The 17796-nt window shown below is 34.6% G+C and overlaps 1 protein-coding gene across 9 annotated transcripts in view; it reads left to right on the top strand.

Moving 5' to 3' along the window:
- The window catches only part of MPDZ (multiple PDZ domain crumbs cell polarity complex component), a 220961-nt gene that overhangs the window by 166184 nt on the left and 36981 nt on the right, over nucleotides 1–17796 (top strand). For 4 of the 9 annotated variants that reach the window (XM_043979448.1, XM_043979447.1, XM_043979446.1 and 1 more), the window contains 5 exons: nucleotides 6753–6915; nucleotides 7961–8157; nucleotides 9028–9119; nucleotides 9379–9469; nucleotides 11319–11399. In XM_043979448.1, coding sequence (XP_043835383.1) covers nucleotides 6753–6915; nucleotides 7961–8157; nucleotides 9028–9119; nucleotides 9379–9469; nucleotides 11319–11399 — 624 coding nt within the window. Of the gene's footprint in view, nucleotides 1–1892; nucleotides 1992–2797; nucleotides 2870–6752; nucleotides 6916–7960; nucleotides 8158–9027; nucleotides 9120–9378; nucleotides 9470–11318; nucleotides 11400–17796 lie in introns of all 9 variants that reach the window. The other 5 variants (XM_043979444.1, XM_043979443.1, XM_043979449.1 and 2 more) reach the window with 2 other exon arrangements.

Here is a 17796-nt window from a genome sequence, read left to right as displayed (position 1 = left end):
CACATTTTCATTGTTGTTATTATTGTTATTGGAAGGAATTTGTCCAAGAACAACAACAAAACATTGGGAACCACCTCAACATTTCCTTTCGCTAAAATGTTAAAAGAATACTTACTGCCTTCTTCCCTACAAAGGATTAAACCATTGGACCTGGGATGTTTTTTCCACCTCTCCCTTATCACTTTTTTCAAATTATCACATTAAGCATGGGTTTTTTGTTTTGTTTTGTTTTGTTTTTTGCACGGGGCAATGAAGGTTAAGTGACTTGCCCAGGGTCACACAGCTTGTAAGTGTCAAGTGCCTGAGATGGGATTTGAACTCAGGTCTTCCTGAATCCAGGGCCAGTGCTTTATCCACTGCGCTACCTAGCTGCCCCCTAACAATGGTATTTTAATGTAACAAGTATTATCGAATAACACAACACATACAAGGCACTGTACTAGATGACAGTAATACAAAGCTGAAAAGTGACAATCTCTGTCTTCAATGAGCCCTAAATCCAATGCTTTCCACTCGATAAAATGAAGAATTTAAGTTGAAAACTTATTGAAAAGCCTAGTAGAATCTGAGAGGAGCAAAAGCATCAGTCTGCCCATTTTTTTGTCTATCTCCTCCTTTTATAGGAAGACACTAAGAGAACAGCAGAGAGGAAGACTGGCATAAGCTTTACTAGAAATTTGTGTCTGAATGTTTCACTAGAATACAATCATGCCAGAGTGCAGTGCTGTGGCACATGACTTTACCACAGCCTACACTCGATGCCTGCCAACAAGGCTTTTATGGGGAGAAATATCAAAATCATTTAACTGGAGCCTAAATATATGCAATTAAGTGTATGCAATTATTCTCTTAGAAGATACATGAAATAAAAGAATAAGAGAATTTGAAAAGTAGGGGTGGGGGCATTCTAACACTAAGGAAATACCTCCCCCCAAACAAAACAAAACAAAGCAGAAAATTATAGAAATGCTGGATTATAGTGGGCAATCATTGTTCCCTTCAATTTGTTAATCTCTAGAAATATTGGTTCATAGATCATTATAGACAAGTTAAAAAATAGAGACTCTACAAGGAGCTTTTATACCATATTCCTGAGGTCTTTCACTTCCTTTCAGGGAAGTTTTTTTCAAATCAATTCCCCTGTGTCCCATCTTCTCCTTCTTTGGCTTTCACCTCCAACTTCCTTGTTTCTCATCCCCTCCATCCACAGCAAAAAGAAGAGGAAAGCAGAAATTGACAAAATTTATTTCTTTAGCTATTTGTTTTCTTTACCTTTTGCTTTAGTTTTTAAGCATAAAATAATCAGAAGTAACTTTAACAGCTAATAAAAGTAATAATAGTACAATGTAAAACAGAAAAGAGGGCATAGCTGTGGAGATTTTTCAACTAGCACACTATAATGTTTTGTTTTATATTTGAATATATGCATACACAGTAAAATATAAAATTATTTCTATTTTCTGAAATAAATGAGGAAACAAGTGTATTCAATAAAATACTTTAAAATATAGGGGGAGGTATCTGTAGGTCAACATATATGTTTGTGTGTTTATGTATTTGTCCATGCAATAACAGTGACTAATACAAAGGCATTCTTTCGGGGTAGGGTCATCAGACAAATCAGTTCCCACATTTAAATTTATGAGCGGGCTTTGACCTATATTGAACTCATTTTCATTTCTTGACATTTTGAAAGGAACCTCAATTATTTAGTTTTTAGGTAAAACACTAAATTTCAGACTAATTATGTATTCTAATTATATTAATAGCTAAATGTATAAGCTAAATATAATTACACACATATATGACATAACAGAATATGTTCCATTTTAGCTCTGAAGTTATATTTGAGAACTGCTTTTCTTCATAGGTCCTCTTCTGTTTCCTTTTAGAAACCCCCCTTGCCTTCCCTGCCGTACAACCTTCATACTAAGTACAGTTTCAGCAGCACTAACCCCTTTGCTGATTCTCTGCAGCTCAACACTGACAAGGTTGGATAATGCCATTGGCTTGCAATTGCTCTTTCTAAAAGATCTTTGTGCTTTGTTATTGCTTTAGTGTGTTCTTAAATTATAGTACCAAATTTGATGTGTGAAAAAAAAATCTTGTTATTAGTAGGCATGAAAATATTCTATTAAGCAAATTTTCTATAAATACCTTTTACTAGATCTAGTTCATTTTTGCAACTGAAATTCAATGGCCCTTTTGAACAGCAAGGGTGATTTTTAAGTGTCTGTCTTTATTGTGCCATTTTGGGTTTTTTATATTAATGTTGTTTGTAAATGAATCATTTTTTCTATTTGGTTTATGAAAACAGTTATTTATGAAAACTTTGCACTAATTACAAAAGTTTTAAAACTACAGCATTCACAGATTTGTTCAGAGTAGTAACAGAATAATGTGTCTACATGTGCCCTTCTTATGTAATAGTGGATATGTGAATCTGTTTATATTCATAAAATGTTCTGATGACAAATGTCTCGACCAAGAAAAAACATACCCAGTCTTTCTTCTGTAGACTTTATATGAAAATTATTATTCTGGTAAATTTCTGGAAAAATTTCTGGTAAAATTCTAGAAAAATTTAGCAGGCATTTTAATAAAAAACTGTATGCTGGAATTTGATTATGAAAAGGATTGAATTTGCCATTCATGTCTGTGAGGAAGCTTTTCATGAACTATAGCAGATTTTTATCCATCTTTAAAGTACAAGGGAGTATATGCTATAGGAATGTGCATAATCTAAGTTGATTATAATAATCCATAATATGTGGAATATTATTTTCTATTACTGTAGGGAATACAGAATCCAGGTAGAGTTACCTTCCGTTGTTCCCCAACTAACCCTTTTGCTCCCACACCATTTAAGGTTCGTCTCCATGTGTAATTTTACATGAATAATTGTGTATGTTGCACTTAGTGTGCTGTGATTGGTATTTGTGATTCATGTATGTGTATTTACATGGCATGTAACATTTTCAGAATATCTTATGTTTTTCTATCTTCCCTTCTGTCTGGAAAACTATACATTATGCATGTTAAGGGATTATCATTGCCATCAAGGAATGTGTAAAGTGCCAACAATGAGCTAATTATATACACTTAATTGGTCAGTGTGTCAGTTTAACCATTAATGAAATGGTTAAACTCCATTCAGTCTTCCAGTGGGGAACAGGAGTATTCTTAAAGAGTTCATGAGTTTTGCTAAAGCAACATTTAAGTTTACTTATTTGAGACATTTTACTTTAGTTCAAGGAGTATTTTTAACAGTCTGGAGTCTTAAAGGAAGATACCGTTCAGCAAATACACATTAAGTTGCTGCTATGCTCAGACAGTTGTCATAGTCACCAGGGGATATAGGAAGTTTAGATAAGGCATAGACTCTGTGGGACATAAGATACACAAAGAAGTAATTAAAATAAACATCACACTGCAATGTATCAGAGTTGTAAAGCAAAGTCAAGTTCAAGGTAGAAAAGTAATTTCTGACCTAGGGATGAGGGATGAGATTTGATGGAGTTGTCATGAATAGGCCTTGAAAGGATTGTTAGGAATTCCACATGGATAGAGGAAGGGGAATTCCACATATAAGACATATTGTGAGCTAAGACACAAATGTTTTAAAAGCTTGGTTGTTGGGTAGAGGGTAAGTGAAAATATGGTCTATTTTTAGCTGTAACAGATATTGCATGAGGGAGAGTGAAGCAAGAATGCCAGGGGGAAGAACCTAGAATGCCAGGCAAAGAACTTTGCTAACTACATTCTAGCCTAAACAGAATTCATTGATACAAGATTTTATACCAGAGGGGGCAGAGCCAAGATGGCGGAGGAAAGATTTCATACCAGAATTTGGTTGGGAGCCACACAATCTGCATTTCTAGATTTGCCAAAATTCTCTTAGGGTTTTAGGAAGCTTATGTCTTAAGTTTGCTCATTGTTTCATTTGGTAAAATTTTCCTAATTCTTACTTTTCCATCATTTCTACTTACCATTAAAAAAAAGAAATTGCCATCCCTTTTTTATAACTGAAAAATTTCAGAGAAATTTCTACAATTTATTATTAATAAAACTTGACTGAATCAAATGAGCCATGTGAAATTAATACAAAGCTCATCCTGAGTGAGGTTTGGAACAGCTTCATGTTTTTTTATGATTGCAAAAGCTTCATTTTTTATACCATTATGCAGGCTGGTTAAACAAATTTTGTTAATAGAAAAAAAAATCATTATATAGCAAGCTTTGTTATCCAGCAATCTTTGTTAATCAAAACCATCATGTCATCAGCACTTCTTTGTTTTGACGGGGCAGTTAATATGCATAGTAATAACCCCTTGATACTTTGAAATTCTGATGTCCTTTTCTGGATCATGTTCATGGTATCCTGAAAAAAAGGACTGAAAGTTGGAGCATTGAACTTTGGAATCCTGGAACTGAGTTCAAATCCTGGATCACTTTGAAATACTACTTGTGTAATCTAAGGCAAATCACTTAACCTCTTTCTGGATATCAGTTTCTTCATCTCTAAAATGTGAAGATAGATTACCTCTAAATCCCCTTCTATTTCTAGATTTTTGATCCTATGAGCTATGAAATATATAATTCCTCAATATAGTTTTTCTTTTAACATACTGTCATGAAAGACAATTTAGTATAGTAGATAGAGAGCTATCCTTCTAGCCAGGAAGACTTGGATTTAAGTCCTGATTGAGAATTATATACAGGCCTGTGTGACCCAGACCAAGTCACTTAATTTCACTGCTCTAAGCCAGTGAGTTCAAACACAGTGACTGGCTTCATGTGGGCCCACCTTTCCTGAGTGCCAACCAAATTGGATTAAAAAATAATTGGAAATAGTTAACAAAATAAATAAAAAGAATACAACATACAATATTGATATATGGTTTTCTAAGTCAATATGCAGCGCACAAGAATTCTTTTGTATAGTTTAGTGACCCCCAACTTTGACACCATGTCACTAGGGAAGTTCTCTAAGACTAAATTGCAGAGAAGGTTTTGGTTTGCCTTCATAGAGGGAGTTTCCTTATGCAGGAAGTCCCTATATTAATGAAATCCCAGTTCAAGTTGTTATCACTGTTCTATCATGTCTCTATTTTTTTTTTTTGAAGAACTGATCAAAAATCAGTAAGTACCTGTATGTACCTAATATTATATAGCCAGAAACTACAAGAAGTTGGTTACTAAAGAAATAAATTTTAGTCCCTGCCTAGGCATATATACATATGTGTGTGTCTGTATATGTGTCTGTACATATATTTACATATGTATACACATACATGTGCACATACATATATATACACATATATACAAATAAGACATATGTGTATATACATATATGCATATAAGAATGAAGAGAGATGAAATATAGACATAGTATAATAGGAGGAAGAAAAGGGAAAATGATCAGTGTAATTTTAGAGACACTAGGGAAGGCTTCATGAGCAAGGCAGAACTTTAGCTGAAAGCTCATGGTACTTGCATTTCTGGGGTTCTTTCCACTCTTTGGAAGTCAGTATTAAAATGTGGCATATATCTATATCTATATATCTATATCTATATATCTATATCTATATCTATAGATAGATAGATGTAGGTATGTATGTGTACCCACACATTTTGCTTACTTTAATAATGCTTTAGTGATTGCTTGTCTGCTGGATAACTATACATACACATACATACATGTATCCAAAGTTATATATTAACATATTTATATATATGCATATGTACACACATATATGTGTATGTATATAAATCCCTTTGCATCTATTTATAGTTAGAGCAAATACTTTCATATTTGCCCTTCCTCTGAAGGTACCAGTGTAGATTCATTTTTCTAATACTATGAATTTCCATGCAAAAATAGGTCTGTAACCTGATTGATTAAACTAGATGACCTTCCAAGGTCCCATCTTATTCTAAGATTCTCGGATTCCACAAAGAGGAATCAGGACATAATAATAATAATGATAGTACATGTAAATATATATATATATGTATATATATATATACACACACACACATACATACATACACACATATATATACACACACGCACCATTATTATATATTATACATAATATATAACAATATTATATATGCATGTATATATTAGTTTGCAGAGTGCTTTATGTATGCCCTCTCATTCACAGAGTTGAGAATTCTGAGTTCAAAGCTCATTTCCTTCACAAGAAGGGTATATGAAAAATGCATGCAAAAATTCAGTATAAATCTAAGGTGTATATTTTGTATACATTTCAGTTGAGCAACTGTCTCAAAGTAGGATGTCTCAGTTAGCTTCCTTTTAATTTCTTGGAAGAGCCTGCCAAACCCCCCTCAAGCCTCACCTACTCCATCTACATATTTATGAAAAAATTTGAATGAGGGATTTTTAAAAAGGGAAGTTTTTGCTGATTTCCTATGATAGTCATTTCAGTCTTCAAATTGAATGATTCTTGACTTTAAAAATAACACAGAACAGTATGTTAAATTGGGCTTTGAATATTTTCTGTGTTAAGTAGGTTTAGACTTTAACTGAATCTTGTCTATCATTGCATACATGTGATCGAATGCAATCACTTCCCTCCCCTACATCTTTCATACGATCTTACTACTATATTGTTTGAAACATTAAAGTCGTAGCTGTTCTTGTTTCCTACTTTTTTTTTTCATTCTGTGAAGTTTTCTGGTTCTTAGACTGCACATATTTACTGCATTCTTCTTGTTCTCCACAGGCATCCAGTCAGTTGGATTCAGAGCCTGAAAAGACTTCATTCCCCAGCTTGTCTCTGCCCCCTCCTTCAACATTTTCTGGAATGAGCAGTGATGCTGAAGAGTCATGTTCCAGCAAAGTCTCAGAAGATGGAGACAAAGAAGATGAATTTGGCTACAGCTGGAGTAAGTTGTTCCGTTGGGGTGGTGTTTAGAAAGTTGTGTTGTTAAAACAGAGATAGATTAGTCAAGGTTTGGGTCCAGGTGAACGACTGTTTAGTTTCCCTAAACTGAATAATCTGAAAAAAAAATTACTCATGGTTTTGCTTGAATAAAACACACATTTCTGAGGCAACAAATCATGTTTTTCTTTCTTTTTAAAATCCTCTTTATACAGACTTTCCCATTTATAGTGTTTACTACAAAGACACTTCCATGAAAGTAAGAATAAATGAGCTCTTTGATGATTAAATTGTTTGTAATTAATTATAGTTGGTATGCATATATAATTAGTAGATAGTCTAATCCTTGTGGTCTTTTGAACTCAAAATAGAGATAGCCTGAATGAACAGGAAACTGGACCTGAAAGCTAAATCCTTTTTTCACTTTTAGAAATGTGAGAATCTCACAAATTTCATTTTTACTTTATTTATTGATAAAAGGGAATTCCAAGAGCTACTCCTATTTACAATCATGTTTTCAGGATTACAACCTCAGTAATATTTATTTTGCTGTGTTCATGAGAAGTACACTAGCACAAAAGCAGTCTTTCCTCAGGGAAAGGCAAAATTTATCACCAGGTAAGCTTCCCTGTAGATAATTCAAGCAACTTGGGTTTTATCCCTGGTTCCACCACTAACTAGTTCCAATACCTTGAGCAAATCAAGTTAATATTCCTATGTGTCAGTTGACTTATTTGCATAGTAAAGATTTTGATATAAATTATATCCAAATTACTTTGTAGCTCAAAAAAATGTTATCTTCTAAGGAAATTAGTCATTCCAAAAGGCAAAATTTTGCCAAAGTTGTTACAAACGAGAGCATTGTTTTTTTCCTTTTTTTAAAAAAATATTTGTTTCTTTCAAAAAATGACATAGGAAACAGAACAAATAGTATAAAGTATATGATACAAAGTAGTCAATGGCATTTGGAGGTTGAAACTAAGTAATTATGGCCAAAATTCTTAGATATAATTAGCTCCTGAAACCTGCTCTCTTTCTATTTTATATAGAAAATATCCTTCAGCGCTATGGAACCCTATCAGGTGAACTCTTCATGATTGAATTGGAAAAAGGTCGAACTGGTTTGGGCCTGAGTCTTGCTGGAAACAAAGATCGATCAAGAATGAGTGTCTTTATAGTTGGAATCGACCCAAATGGTGCAGCTGGGAAAGATGGGCGACTGCAGATTGGAGATGAACTTCTAGAGGTGAGTTTCCTGTTACGTACTACCCAATGTCTCTGAAGACAAGAAAATTCTAGCGAAAGATAGAATTACCAATGTGCAATGCAGCAGTACTTCATTTCTGTCATTGTAGTGTAAAAAAAGAAATAGGGTATCATTGATGATTGAAGGTCGGGTTGACCTTACCTAAATGACCATAGGTAAGTCACCTAACCTCTCAGAATTCTTATTTGCTAATCTATAAAATGAAAATTATAATACCTACATTACAAATCTCACAAGACAAGTGGTAAGGAAGGCACTTTGTAAAAATAAAGCACTATAAATTATAGTATAAGACATAAGCACATGCTAGAACTTCTATTGCCCATGAGTCAAACAGAGACTCATTTGGGACTCTGACCACTGAGATTCCTGTTTGGTACTGGGAAACTGGCAGCAGTCACAGCAGGAAGATCCTCTGAATAATTTGAGTAGCCTGTTAATTGATGAGAGAGCCAGATCGCAAGTGACTGGAGCTAATAGAAGACGGCAAGCTCCAGTGACTTCCTGCTTGCCTGACAGATGCCTTAGACTACTAGAGCACATGGTGACTAATCTTAGACACTGCATGGTCATTAAACTCTGTGTGTGTGTGTGGGGTGTGTGTGTGTGTGTGTGTGTGTGTTATGGGAGAAGACAGACAGAGATACAGAAGGAGAAACAGAGAGGGAGAGAGGGAAATGATTTTTTATTTATATCCCCAGAGATTGGTGTGTGTGTGTGTGTGTAATGTTAACACACTTATTTCATCAGAATGATCAGAAGTGACAACACATTATACTTTTGTTAGGTGGTATTTTATGAATTAAAGAAATCTAAATTTCAAGGTCAGTCTGTATTTGTTTTATACAGATAAATGGACAGATTTTATATGGAAGAAGTCATCAGAATGCCTCATCAATAATTAAATGTGCCCCATCAAAAGTTAAAATCATTTTTATCAGGTAAGCCTCATTTTCCTACTTGTTTTCCAAATGCTTAAGCTAGCAAGTCGACTGTAAATTTTTTTCTGTTTATTCTACAAATACAAATTAGATGTCTACTGTGTTCAAAGCATGGATGAAAAACAAAATGTAAATTTTAAAAATTAATATCCCAGATTTGGATTGCAGGGCTTGGCTGCCACCCGTTACCATAGGTGAATTTATTATTTAAATTACATTTAGTATGATTATACTTTGTGGTTTTGTTTTTTTTTTTTAGAAACAAAGATGCAGTGAATCAGATGGCTGTTTGTCCTGGTAAAGGACTGGAAGGTTTACCTTCTACCATAGAGGCTCTTCAGAATCAGGAGGTATCTTAGTTATACATTTTATTTCTTTGTGAAAGGATTTTATTAAGTGCTCTGTATAGTGGTGCTTAAATTAATATGGACAGAATAAAATAATCAAGTTAATTGATATAGTACCTTAATGTTTTATATATTTAAATATCTTTTAATATGTAATATGTCTTCTTTTGCTTGAGTGACTTGGTTTTCATGATTTAGCATCGAATTTTCAGGCATGTGCCATGTGTTCTTTAATTCTTAATGCATGAGGCATCCAGGTGGCACAATGGATAAAACACTGGAGTCTGGAGTCAGGAAGACCTGAGTTCAGATTGGGCCTCATATTCGTACTATTTATTTGTGTGACCCTGGACAAGTCACAGAGAGTACTCTGCCTCAGTTTCCTCATCTGTAAAATGGGATATTAATACCACCTACTTCCCAGGAGGAATGTGAAGATAAAAACTGCAAAGTACTTCGCAAACTTTAAAGGATTACATATGTGTTAGCTGTTACAATGACTAATTTTTAATCATGAAACAACAGTTTTTATCATCCTAAATGCACCATTTACTGTCAGTTTTTCCAAGTCTAGCCTTAATTATATTCCTTGGGTTTCCATCATTGAGAGATACTTTGTGAGAACTAAAGGTCTTGCATGTTTCTTAAATGCTGCAGAATTAAAACACAGCAAGAAAGCAATGAAACGTGTGTGGTGCAAAATGTAGCAGACAGCTGACAGAAAACTAAGTTAAGTTGGGAAAATCAGCTGAATTCAGTTTTGTTTGATCAGTCAGAAGTTCTGGATCATCCTGGGGGTAGCAGAAACACACACACATATGCATATACATGTAATCGCTGTCACAAAATGATACCAAATTGCTTGCCTACATAATATGCACACCGCTGCACTACAAATTTTGGTATTAATTCAAAATATTTTATTCAAAATTCTCTAAATTAATCCATAAACTTTGGTTCATGCAACTGTTAAAGTGAATTAAAGAATCCTTTTATTTGTTATACCAGAATGTACTATTGAGCCAATTTTTGCCATCCACAGTCCTCAATTCATTTCTATTTGATTCAAAAAAAAGTTTTAAATATAAAAAAAAATTGCTTTAGGTGCTGGAGATTGACTTGCCATCATAGAGCTAATAGTCTAGGAGGGGGAAGTTATATACAAATTGCTATAATTTTATCATAACACTGTATAACATGATGTAATATATTATTTGTATCTATTATGGTTTAAAGTGTACAAATGTTTCTAACTATAACATAGGTACAAAATAGTATAGATACAAACAAATAATGTTAGTGTGAAAAAGCACTTTATTAATGAGAATTATTATTACTATAGAAAATAATGAAGCATGTCTACAATTTTCAAACTGACATTTAAATGATAATATTTCATTTAGAGGAGAAAATTGTAAATAAATGGTTGATGGATGCTGAGGCAGGGACTGCTCTTTTAGGGCATATGAATTTTTAAAACAGGGATTTTTAACTTTGTGTTATAGCTGTCTCAAAATAGGGTTTAAAATGTATTTTATATATGTGCGTGCACGCACATGTGTGTGTATACACACACACATATATATATGTATTATATAAAGAGAGGTGTGTTAAGAAACTGTTCTTTATAGACTTTCTATACAGTTTCATCATAGAAATTCTAGGCAACCTTGGAAAATAATTTAACTTTGAAGTTAATATATAAAAATGTAGCTCTTATTGGAAGATAATATGTTTAGAAATTTCATTAAGTGCTAAATAATGATAATAATAAATACTCCATTGAATGGTTTTGATTAAAATGGATCTATTTGTTTGAAAATATACTTGAATTTATGTTTTTCTCCTACAGGCTGAATTGAGTATTACCAGTTCTGTTACAGCGATAGACTTCAGTTCTTTTAAAAATGTTCGTCATCTGGAACTTCCAAAGGTAAATCTACTTTAAACAGCCATGAAGTTTATTTGTCTTTCCAAAACAATTTCTAAGTAATAGCTTAAAAGAGAAATGACTTTATTGAGAAAGCATTTATTAGTGGCCACCAAAAAGGAGTCCCAATACATATAATCAAGCTTCTATTAAGGACCTATAATGTTCCAGGCATTGACTTAGGTGCTGGCAAAACATATATTAAATAGAATAATCCCTACTTATATGGAATTTAAAGCCCAATAGAGGAGACAAGAAAACATAGATAAGTCTGTGTATGTATGGCACACATTTAAGTTTAATCTGCATTATTAACACTTCTTAAGTCTAGACAATCAACAAAACAATACATCAATCCCTGATTTACTGAGATTGACACTTACTGAGGTATAAATGCTAACTGAAAATATAACAGTCCTTTCTTCCAGGTAATTAGAAGTGTCTCCAGCACACCCCTGTGTATGTATGTGTGTATGTGTGTGTGTATATGTGTGTATGTATATGTGTATATATTATTTTATAACTCTAAATTCTATATAAAAGTAATATATTCTTATGAAGGGAAGATATCTAGAAACTTAAATCTTTTTAAAAACAGGGAATCCCTCAGACTAGCTTTTTTCAATTTGGTATTTAAATATTTAAAAAATATCAGATATTATTAGCATGTAAATCATATGTTTTAGTCAGAATTATTATTAGCACATCCTGCACTATTGAAAAGTACCAGCTCATTGAAGCGCATAGAATTTTCCTTTTCCAGTTCCTCAGACAAATATTTCAGCCAAATAACAGTCAACAGATTATTACTGAGTTTCTCATTTCTGATTCTGCCCCAAAGACAAGAACAACTTTGTGTACATATATATCCCTATCTTCTTTGCTCATTGTTTTATAGCATAAAAAACCTTAAACTTAGACATCTTAGCTTTACCTCCTTACATGTTTGCTTTGTATTTTTTTGGAGTGATCTGTCATAGACTTGGTTTTTTTCCACAGATCTGTTCTTGCTACTCACTGGTATCCACCCTGACAGAAGTGAAGTGGGGAATTATTAATTTCTATAGACTGCCATTCTGAGTAATTTAGACCCTCCAATTTTTCAGATTTTTATGCCTTCCACATTAAGTAGATAAGACTAACATCTTCTCCATCTGTTTACTTTAACAAATATAAAGTTCTCAAAGAAAAGTAATACTAATACTGCATTCTGTGTTTGGACACTAACTAGCATGCCAGAAATAATATGACTCATCATTAATCTATATCCAAGCCATTTCTAGCTTGGAAAGAGATATATTCAAACTGGAATGGTCTTCCATTCCTTCTGACATGAGTCTGCCCCAGGCTTCCAGGTAACATTTATTACAATATTGGACAAAAAAAAATTACCAGGACACCCCACTTTCTTTCTCAAGGAGTTCAGTACCTGGAGTACATACAATCTTTCTCTCCTCAACTTCTGCCTTCATACTAGGACAAAAGTGATCCCATTCCCTCTCAAGTTCTATAACATATTGCCCCCTCTGACTTTCCCATTCTATCACTTCTCTTCAATCTTTTTCCATCTACTGGCTCCTTCTCAACTACTTATAAACATGTTCAAGTTTTCCCCAGCCTCAAAAGAACAAAAACAAAAACAAAAATCCCCAAAACATCCTTGGTCCTTCCAAACCCAATAACTATTAACATCCTTTATCTTTTCTGCCCTTTCTGGTAAAACTCCTGGAATTAGATGCCTCTACTTCCTCTCCCCTCTCTCTTTTTTAAATAATATTTTCTCTTTCCCCAATTTCATGTAAAAAACAATTTTTAAACATTTGTTTTTTTTATTTTGAGTTCCAGATTCTTTCCATCCCTCTCTTCTTCCCTTCCTGAGATAGTTAGCAATTTGATATGGGTTATACATGTCTCATTCCCTTCTTAAACCCCTACAATCTGGTTTCTGACTTCAACATTCTGTTAAAACTGCTCTCTCCAAAGTTATGAGTGATCTTATTGCCAGATCCAGTTACCTTTTCTCAGTCCTCATTCTCCTTGACTTTTCTGCAGCCTTTAACACTGATACCCTCTTCTCCTTGATATGCCCTTCTCTTTAACGCTTTGGTTCACCGTTATCTCCTGGTCCTTTTCTTACTTATCTGACTGCTCGTCAAATCCTTTCTGGATCCTCATCCAAATCATACCCATTAACCATGGGTGTCCCACAGGGCTCTATCCTGAGTCCTCTTCTCTTCTCTCTCTATACTACCTCACTTGGTGATCTCATCAACTCCTATGGATTTAATGATCATCTCTATGCTTATGTTTCTCTGATCAACCTTTCCTGCCCTAACCTCTCTGTTGATCTCTAGTCTCTCATCTCCCACTGCCTTTCAGACATCCATAACTGGATGTAGAGTAGATACCTTATACTCAACATGTCCAAAGCTTAACTGTTCCCCCAAACCCGCTCATCCTTTTGCCAAAGCCTGTCAGTTTCTCCTTTGTATAATCTCTCAAATACACCACCCCCTTCTCTCCTCTGATACTGCCAGCACCTTGGTGTAGACCCTTATTAATTCACAAGAACAGAACTATTGCAATAAGCTGCTGGGGGTGGGGGTGGGGGGGAGTCTGCCTGACAGAAATCTTTCCCTACCCCAGTCCATTTTCCAATTAGCCACCAAAGTAATTTTCCCAAAGTGCTGGTCTGAGCATGACTACCCCATATTCAGTAAACTCCAATGATTCCCTATTACCTCTAGAGTCAAGCACAAAATCTTCTGTTTGGCATTCAAAGCCCTTCATAACCTAACTCCTAGACTCTACATCCCCAGTCTTCCTACACCTTACACTCCCCTCCCCTATGTAATATTTTAATCAGTAACCCTGGCCTCCTTGTTCTTCCATGAGCAAGACATTCCGTCTCTCACCCCCGAGCATTTTCTCTGGATCATCCTCATGCCTGGAATACTATCCCCCCTTATCCTCACCTACTGGCTAAATTAGCTACCCAGCTAAAATTCCACCTTCTAAAAAAGCTTTTCTAAATCTCTCTTAATTCTAGGGTCATCCCTCTGTTAATTATTTCCTATTTATCCTGTATATAGCTTGTTTGTGCATATTTGTTTGCTTTTTGTTCTCCCCTGTTAGACTGAGCTCCTTGAAGACAGGGACTGTCTTTTGACTCTTTGTTAACTCGCCCCACCACTCCCTGGCTTAGTACTGTAATTGATACATAGTTAGTTCTTAGTATGAGTTAGTCATTCAAAGTCATTCTTAAAACAATATTGTTGTTACTATATACGATGTTCTCTTGGTTCTAGAGCTCATTTTGTTCTTCATTATTTCTCACAAGTCTATCTATGTTTTTCTATACACACATACACACATACACACATACATACATACTTACTTAGAAACGTACACATATTTGTACTAATGGTAGACATCTCTAGGGCAGGTAGATGAGAGGGAAGAAAAAAAGGGAAAAAAAGGTTACATGATAACTTTATTATTTAAAAGGAATAGCAAGTTGTCATAATAGATTTTTAGTTTCAGGTTAAAAAAAAAAGCTTAATGAATGACTGATTAACTCCTAGAGTTAAACAAAGGAACTTTTTCCTTTTGGTTCATATCTTAATCCTTTCTGAACTGAAAAGATTGGGTGTTTTTGGTTGTTGTTGTTCATTAGTTTCAGTTTGCCCTACTTGAAATGGTTGTTGTTTCCTTCTCCAGCAAAAACAACAACAACAACAAAAAACCCCTCAGCATGTGGAAACCTTTCCAAAATCCTTCTTATTTCTAGGGCCTCTCCTCTGTTAATTATTTCTTATTTATTCTGATATAGTCCTTTCCTTCTCCAGCTCATTTTACAGATGAGAAATTGAAGCAAGCAGGATTAAATGACTTGTCCAGGGTCACACAGCTAATCTTTGAGGCCATATTTGAACTTAGGAAGATGAGTCTTACTGATTCCCAACCCAGTTCTCTATCCACTGAGCCACTAACTATCCCATGAAAGAAAGCATGCTAGTCTTTGAATCTCCTTAGGTGAACTAATAAGGAAGAGATTTCCCTTCAGATGAATCAATAACCAAATCACTTTAGGGATAGAAAAAGCAAAGATAGAAGAAAGAGGAGAGTTATTCTTTCTTATGTGGTTTGGCACCCTACCCTTAATCTAGTTGCCTACAAAAAGGTCTTTTGAGCCCTACTTCTTGCTTCCCAACTACCTTTCTAAGAGACTTTTCTCAAAAGTCTAGAAATGCCTTTTGAGAGAATTATTATTTCTTAATATATCTAGAAAACCTAAAAATGTAGTTTTTAATATGCCTTGACTAAGTGCCTGCTGTATTTCTACAAAACTTTAACCTAGGCACTGGGGATACAAAGATGAAAAGAGACGTAGTGTTTGCCTTATCTTTAAGAAACTTACACAAATAACTATGATACTAGGTAGCTTGTGATTGGGGAAAGCTGAGAACTGGACAGGGCACTCTTAAAAATCAGAAGAATCTGATAGACCACATTTAGCTATGGGGTTGGGGGCGGGGGGTCAGTAGAGAAGGCTTCTTGTTCTCTGAATTGACCCTTGAAGTAATAGAGGAACTTTAACAGATAGATGTGAGAGAGTATCCAAGCGTTGGAAATAGTATAGGCAAAGTTATGAAAATAAGATAAGGCAGGACAGAAAGTAATTTAGTTTACCGGGAATAAAGATTATATAAAGGAATGATGAGGTTGGACGGATGTCAAATCCAGTTGTGGAAAGCCTTGAATATCAGGGCTAGGTAAGTTGTGAGAAACTGAAAGTTTTTGAGAAGAGAAGTGACATGATGATGGCAGCACATAAGGAAGAAAGAATAGATTGGAGGCAGGAAGGATATCATTAGGTCTAGGCACAAACTATGTTGGTGGCAGTGAAAGTAGAAAGGAGGGGCAAGGTACAAAAATTTTTTTGAGGAGCTGGAAACAATACTTATATATGATAGGATGTGTAAGAGATTTATGAGGTTTAAGGGATAAGGAGAGTGAAGATGACTTCATTGTGATTCAGGATTCCTTTCTCTTTCTTAATACTAACCACCCCCCTCCCCCCACCAAACACATACATTTTCAGTCTTTTGCCTAGAAATGACGGACCTTGATAATTTCATGCTTAGTTTTGCTGACAATATGTGAACATATTTACATTTATTCACTATTATTTGTTCAAATAGAAAAGGACAGTGGTGTGGAAAATAAGAAACCTATTTGACTTTAGTTTTTGTTAGGTAGTGTCTTAAGCAAATTTACCTTCCTATTTTTTTTTCCCTAAGGTGAGAATTAGGTAGTCTGTTCTTCTGACTCCTAGAAAATAATTTAACTAGTTATTAACTCTCTAAATTGGGAAAATGAGAGTTTTTCTCTATAAGCAATAGAGAGCAGATTCTCTTTTCTTCAGAACTCTGGGTGGTTCGCTTATTGTGCCCAATAGAAATGGAAAAATGTAAAACCAACAACAGCAATACTAACTTTTAGGGGTAGCTAGGTGGTGCAGTGGATAGAGCACCAGCCCTGGAGTCAGGAGTATCTGAGTTCAAATCCAGCCTCAGACTAGCTTTGTGACCCTGGGCAAGTCACTTAACCCCAATTGCCTCACTAAAAAAAAAAAAAAGAAAGAAAAAAATACTAACTTTTACATAACACCTACTGTGTGTCAGGCATAGTGCTAAGCACTTTACAAATATCATCTCATTTGCTCCTTAGAACAATCCTGTGAGGAAGGTGTTATTATTATCCCAATACAGTTGAGGAAACTGAGGAAAAAAGCAATTAAATAGCTTGCCCAAGGTCACACAGCTAGTATGTATCTGAGGCTCGATTTGAAATGAAGTCTTCCTGACTCTAGACCGATTGCTCTATTCGCTGAGCCACCTAGCTGCCTAGGAGAAATTATTAGTTACTTATTCTGAAGTACCACTTCCTGATATGAATGTAGTTTACAAGTTCTAAGTTTTATAAGTACTAAGGTAGTTTACAAATATGTAGAGTGATCACTATTAGCAATCATACATTTATTGAAAACAGATTATGGAAGATTAATCTCATTTTCTTTTTTTTAAACAGCATTATTAACCTGGTAGGTCATATGCATGTCATAATATTATAATTGAGTTTTAACAAGGAATATGGCAAAGTCTCTATGTCATCCTCATGGACAAGATGAATAGATATGGGCTGGAATGTTTCTTGTATAGTTAGATACCTTAGGAACTGGTTGAAAGACTCAACAAAAAATTAATGAATGAATTTTAACCTGATAGTATATCTCTTATGGGTTGCCTCATCTTTTGGCCTTTTCTGGTCAACATTTTAAATTAATGACTTGGTTACAGGCATAAGTGGTATGTTTATGAAATGTATGTATGACATG

This window comes from Dromiciops gliroides, chromosome 1, assembly GCF_019393635.1.
Source record: "Dromiciops gliroides isolate mDroGli1 chromosome 1, mDroGli1.pri, whole genome shotgun sequence".
NCBI classification, from domain to species: domain Eukaryota; kingdom Metazoa; phylum Chordata; class Mammalia; order Microbiotheria; family Microbiotheriidae; genus Dromiciops; species Dromiciops gliroides.
This window is presented reverse-complemented; position numbering and strand designations above follow the sequence as displayed.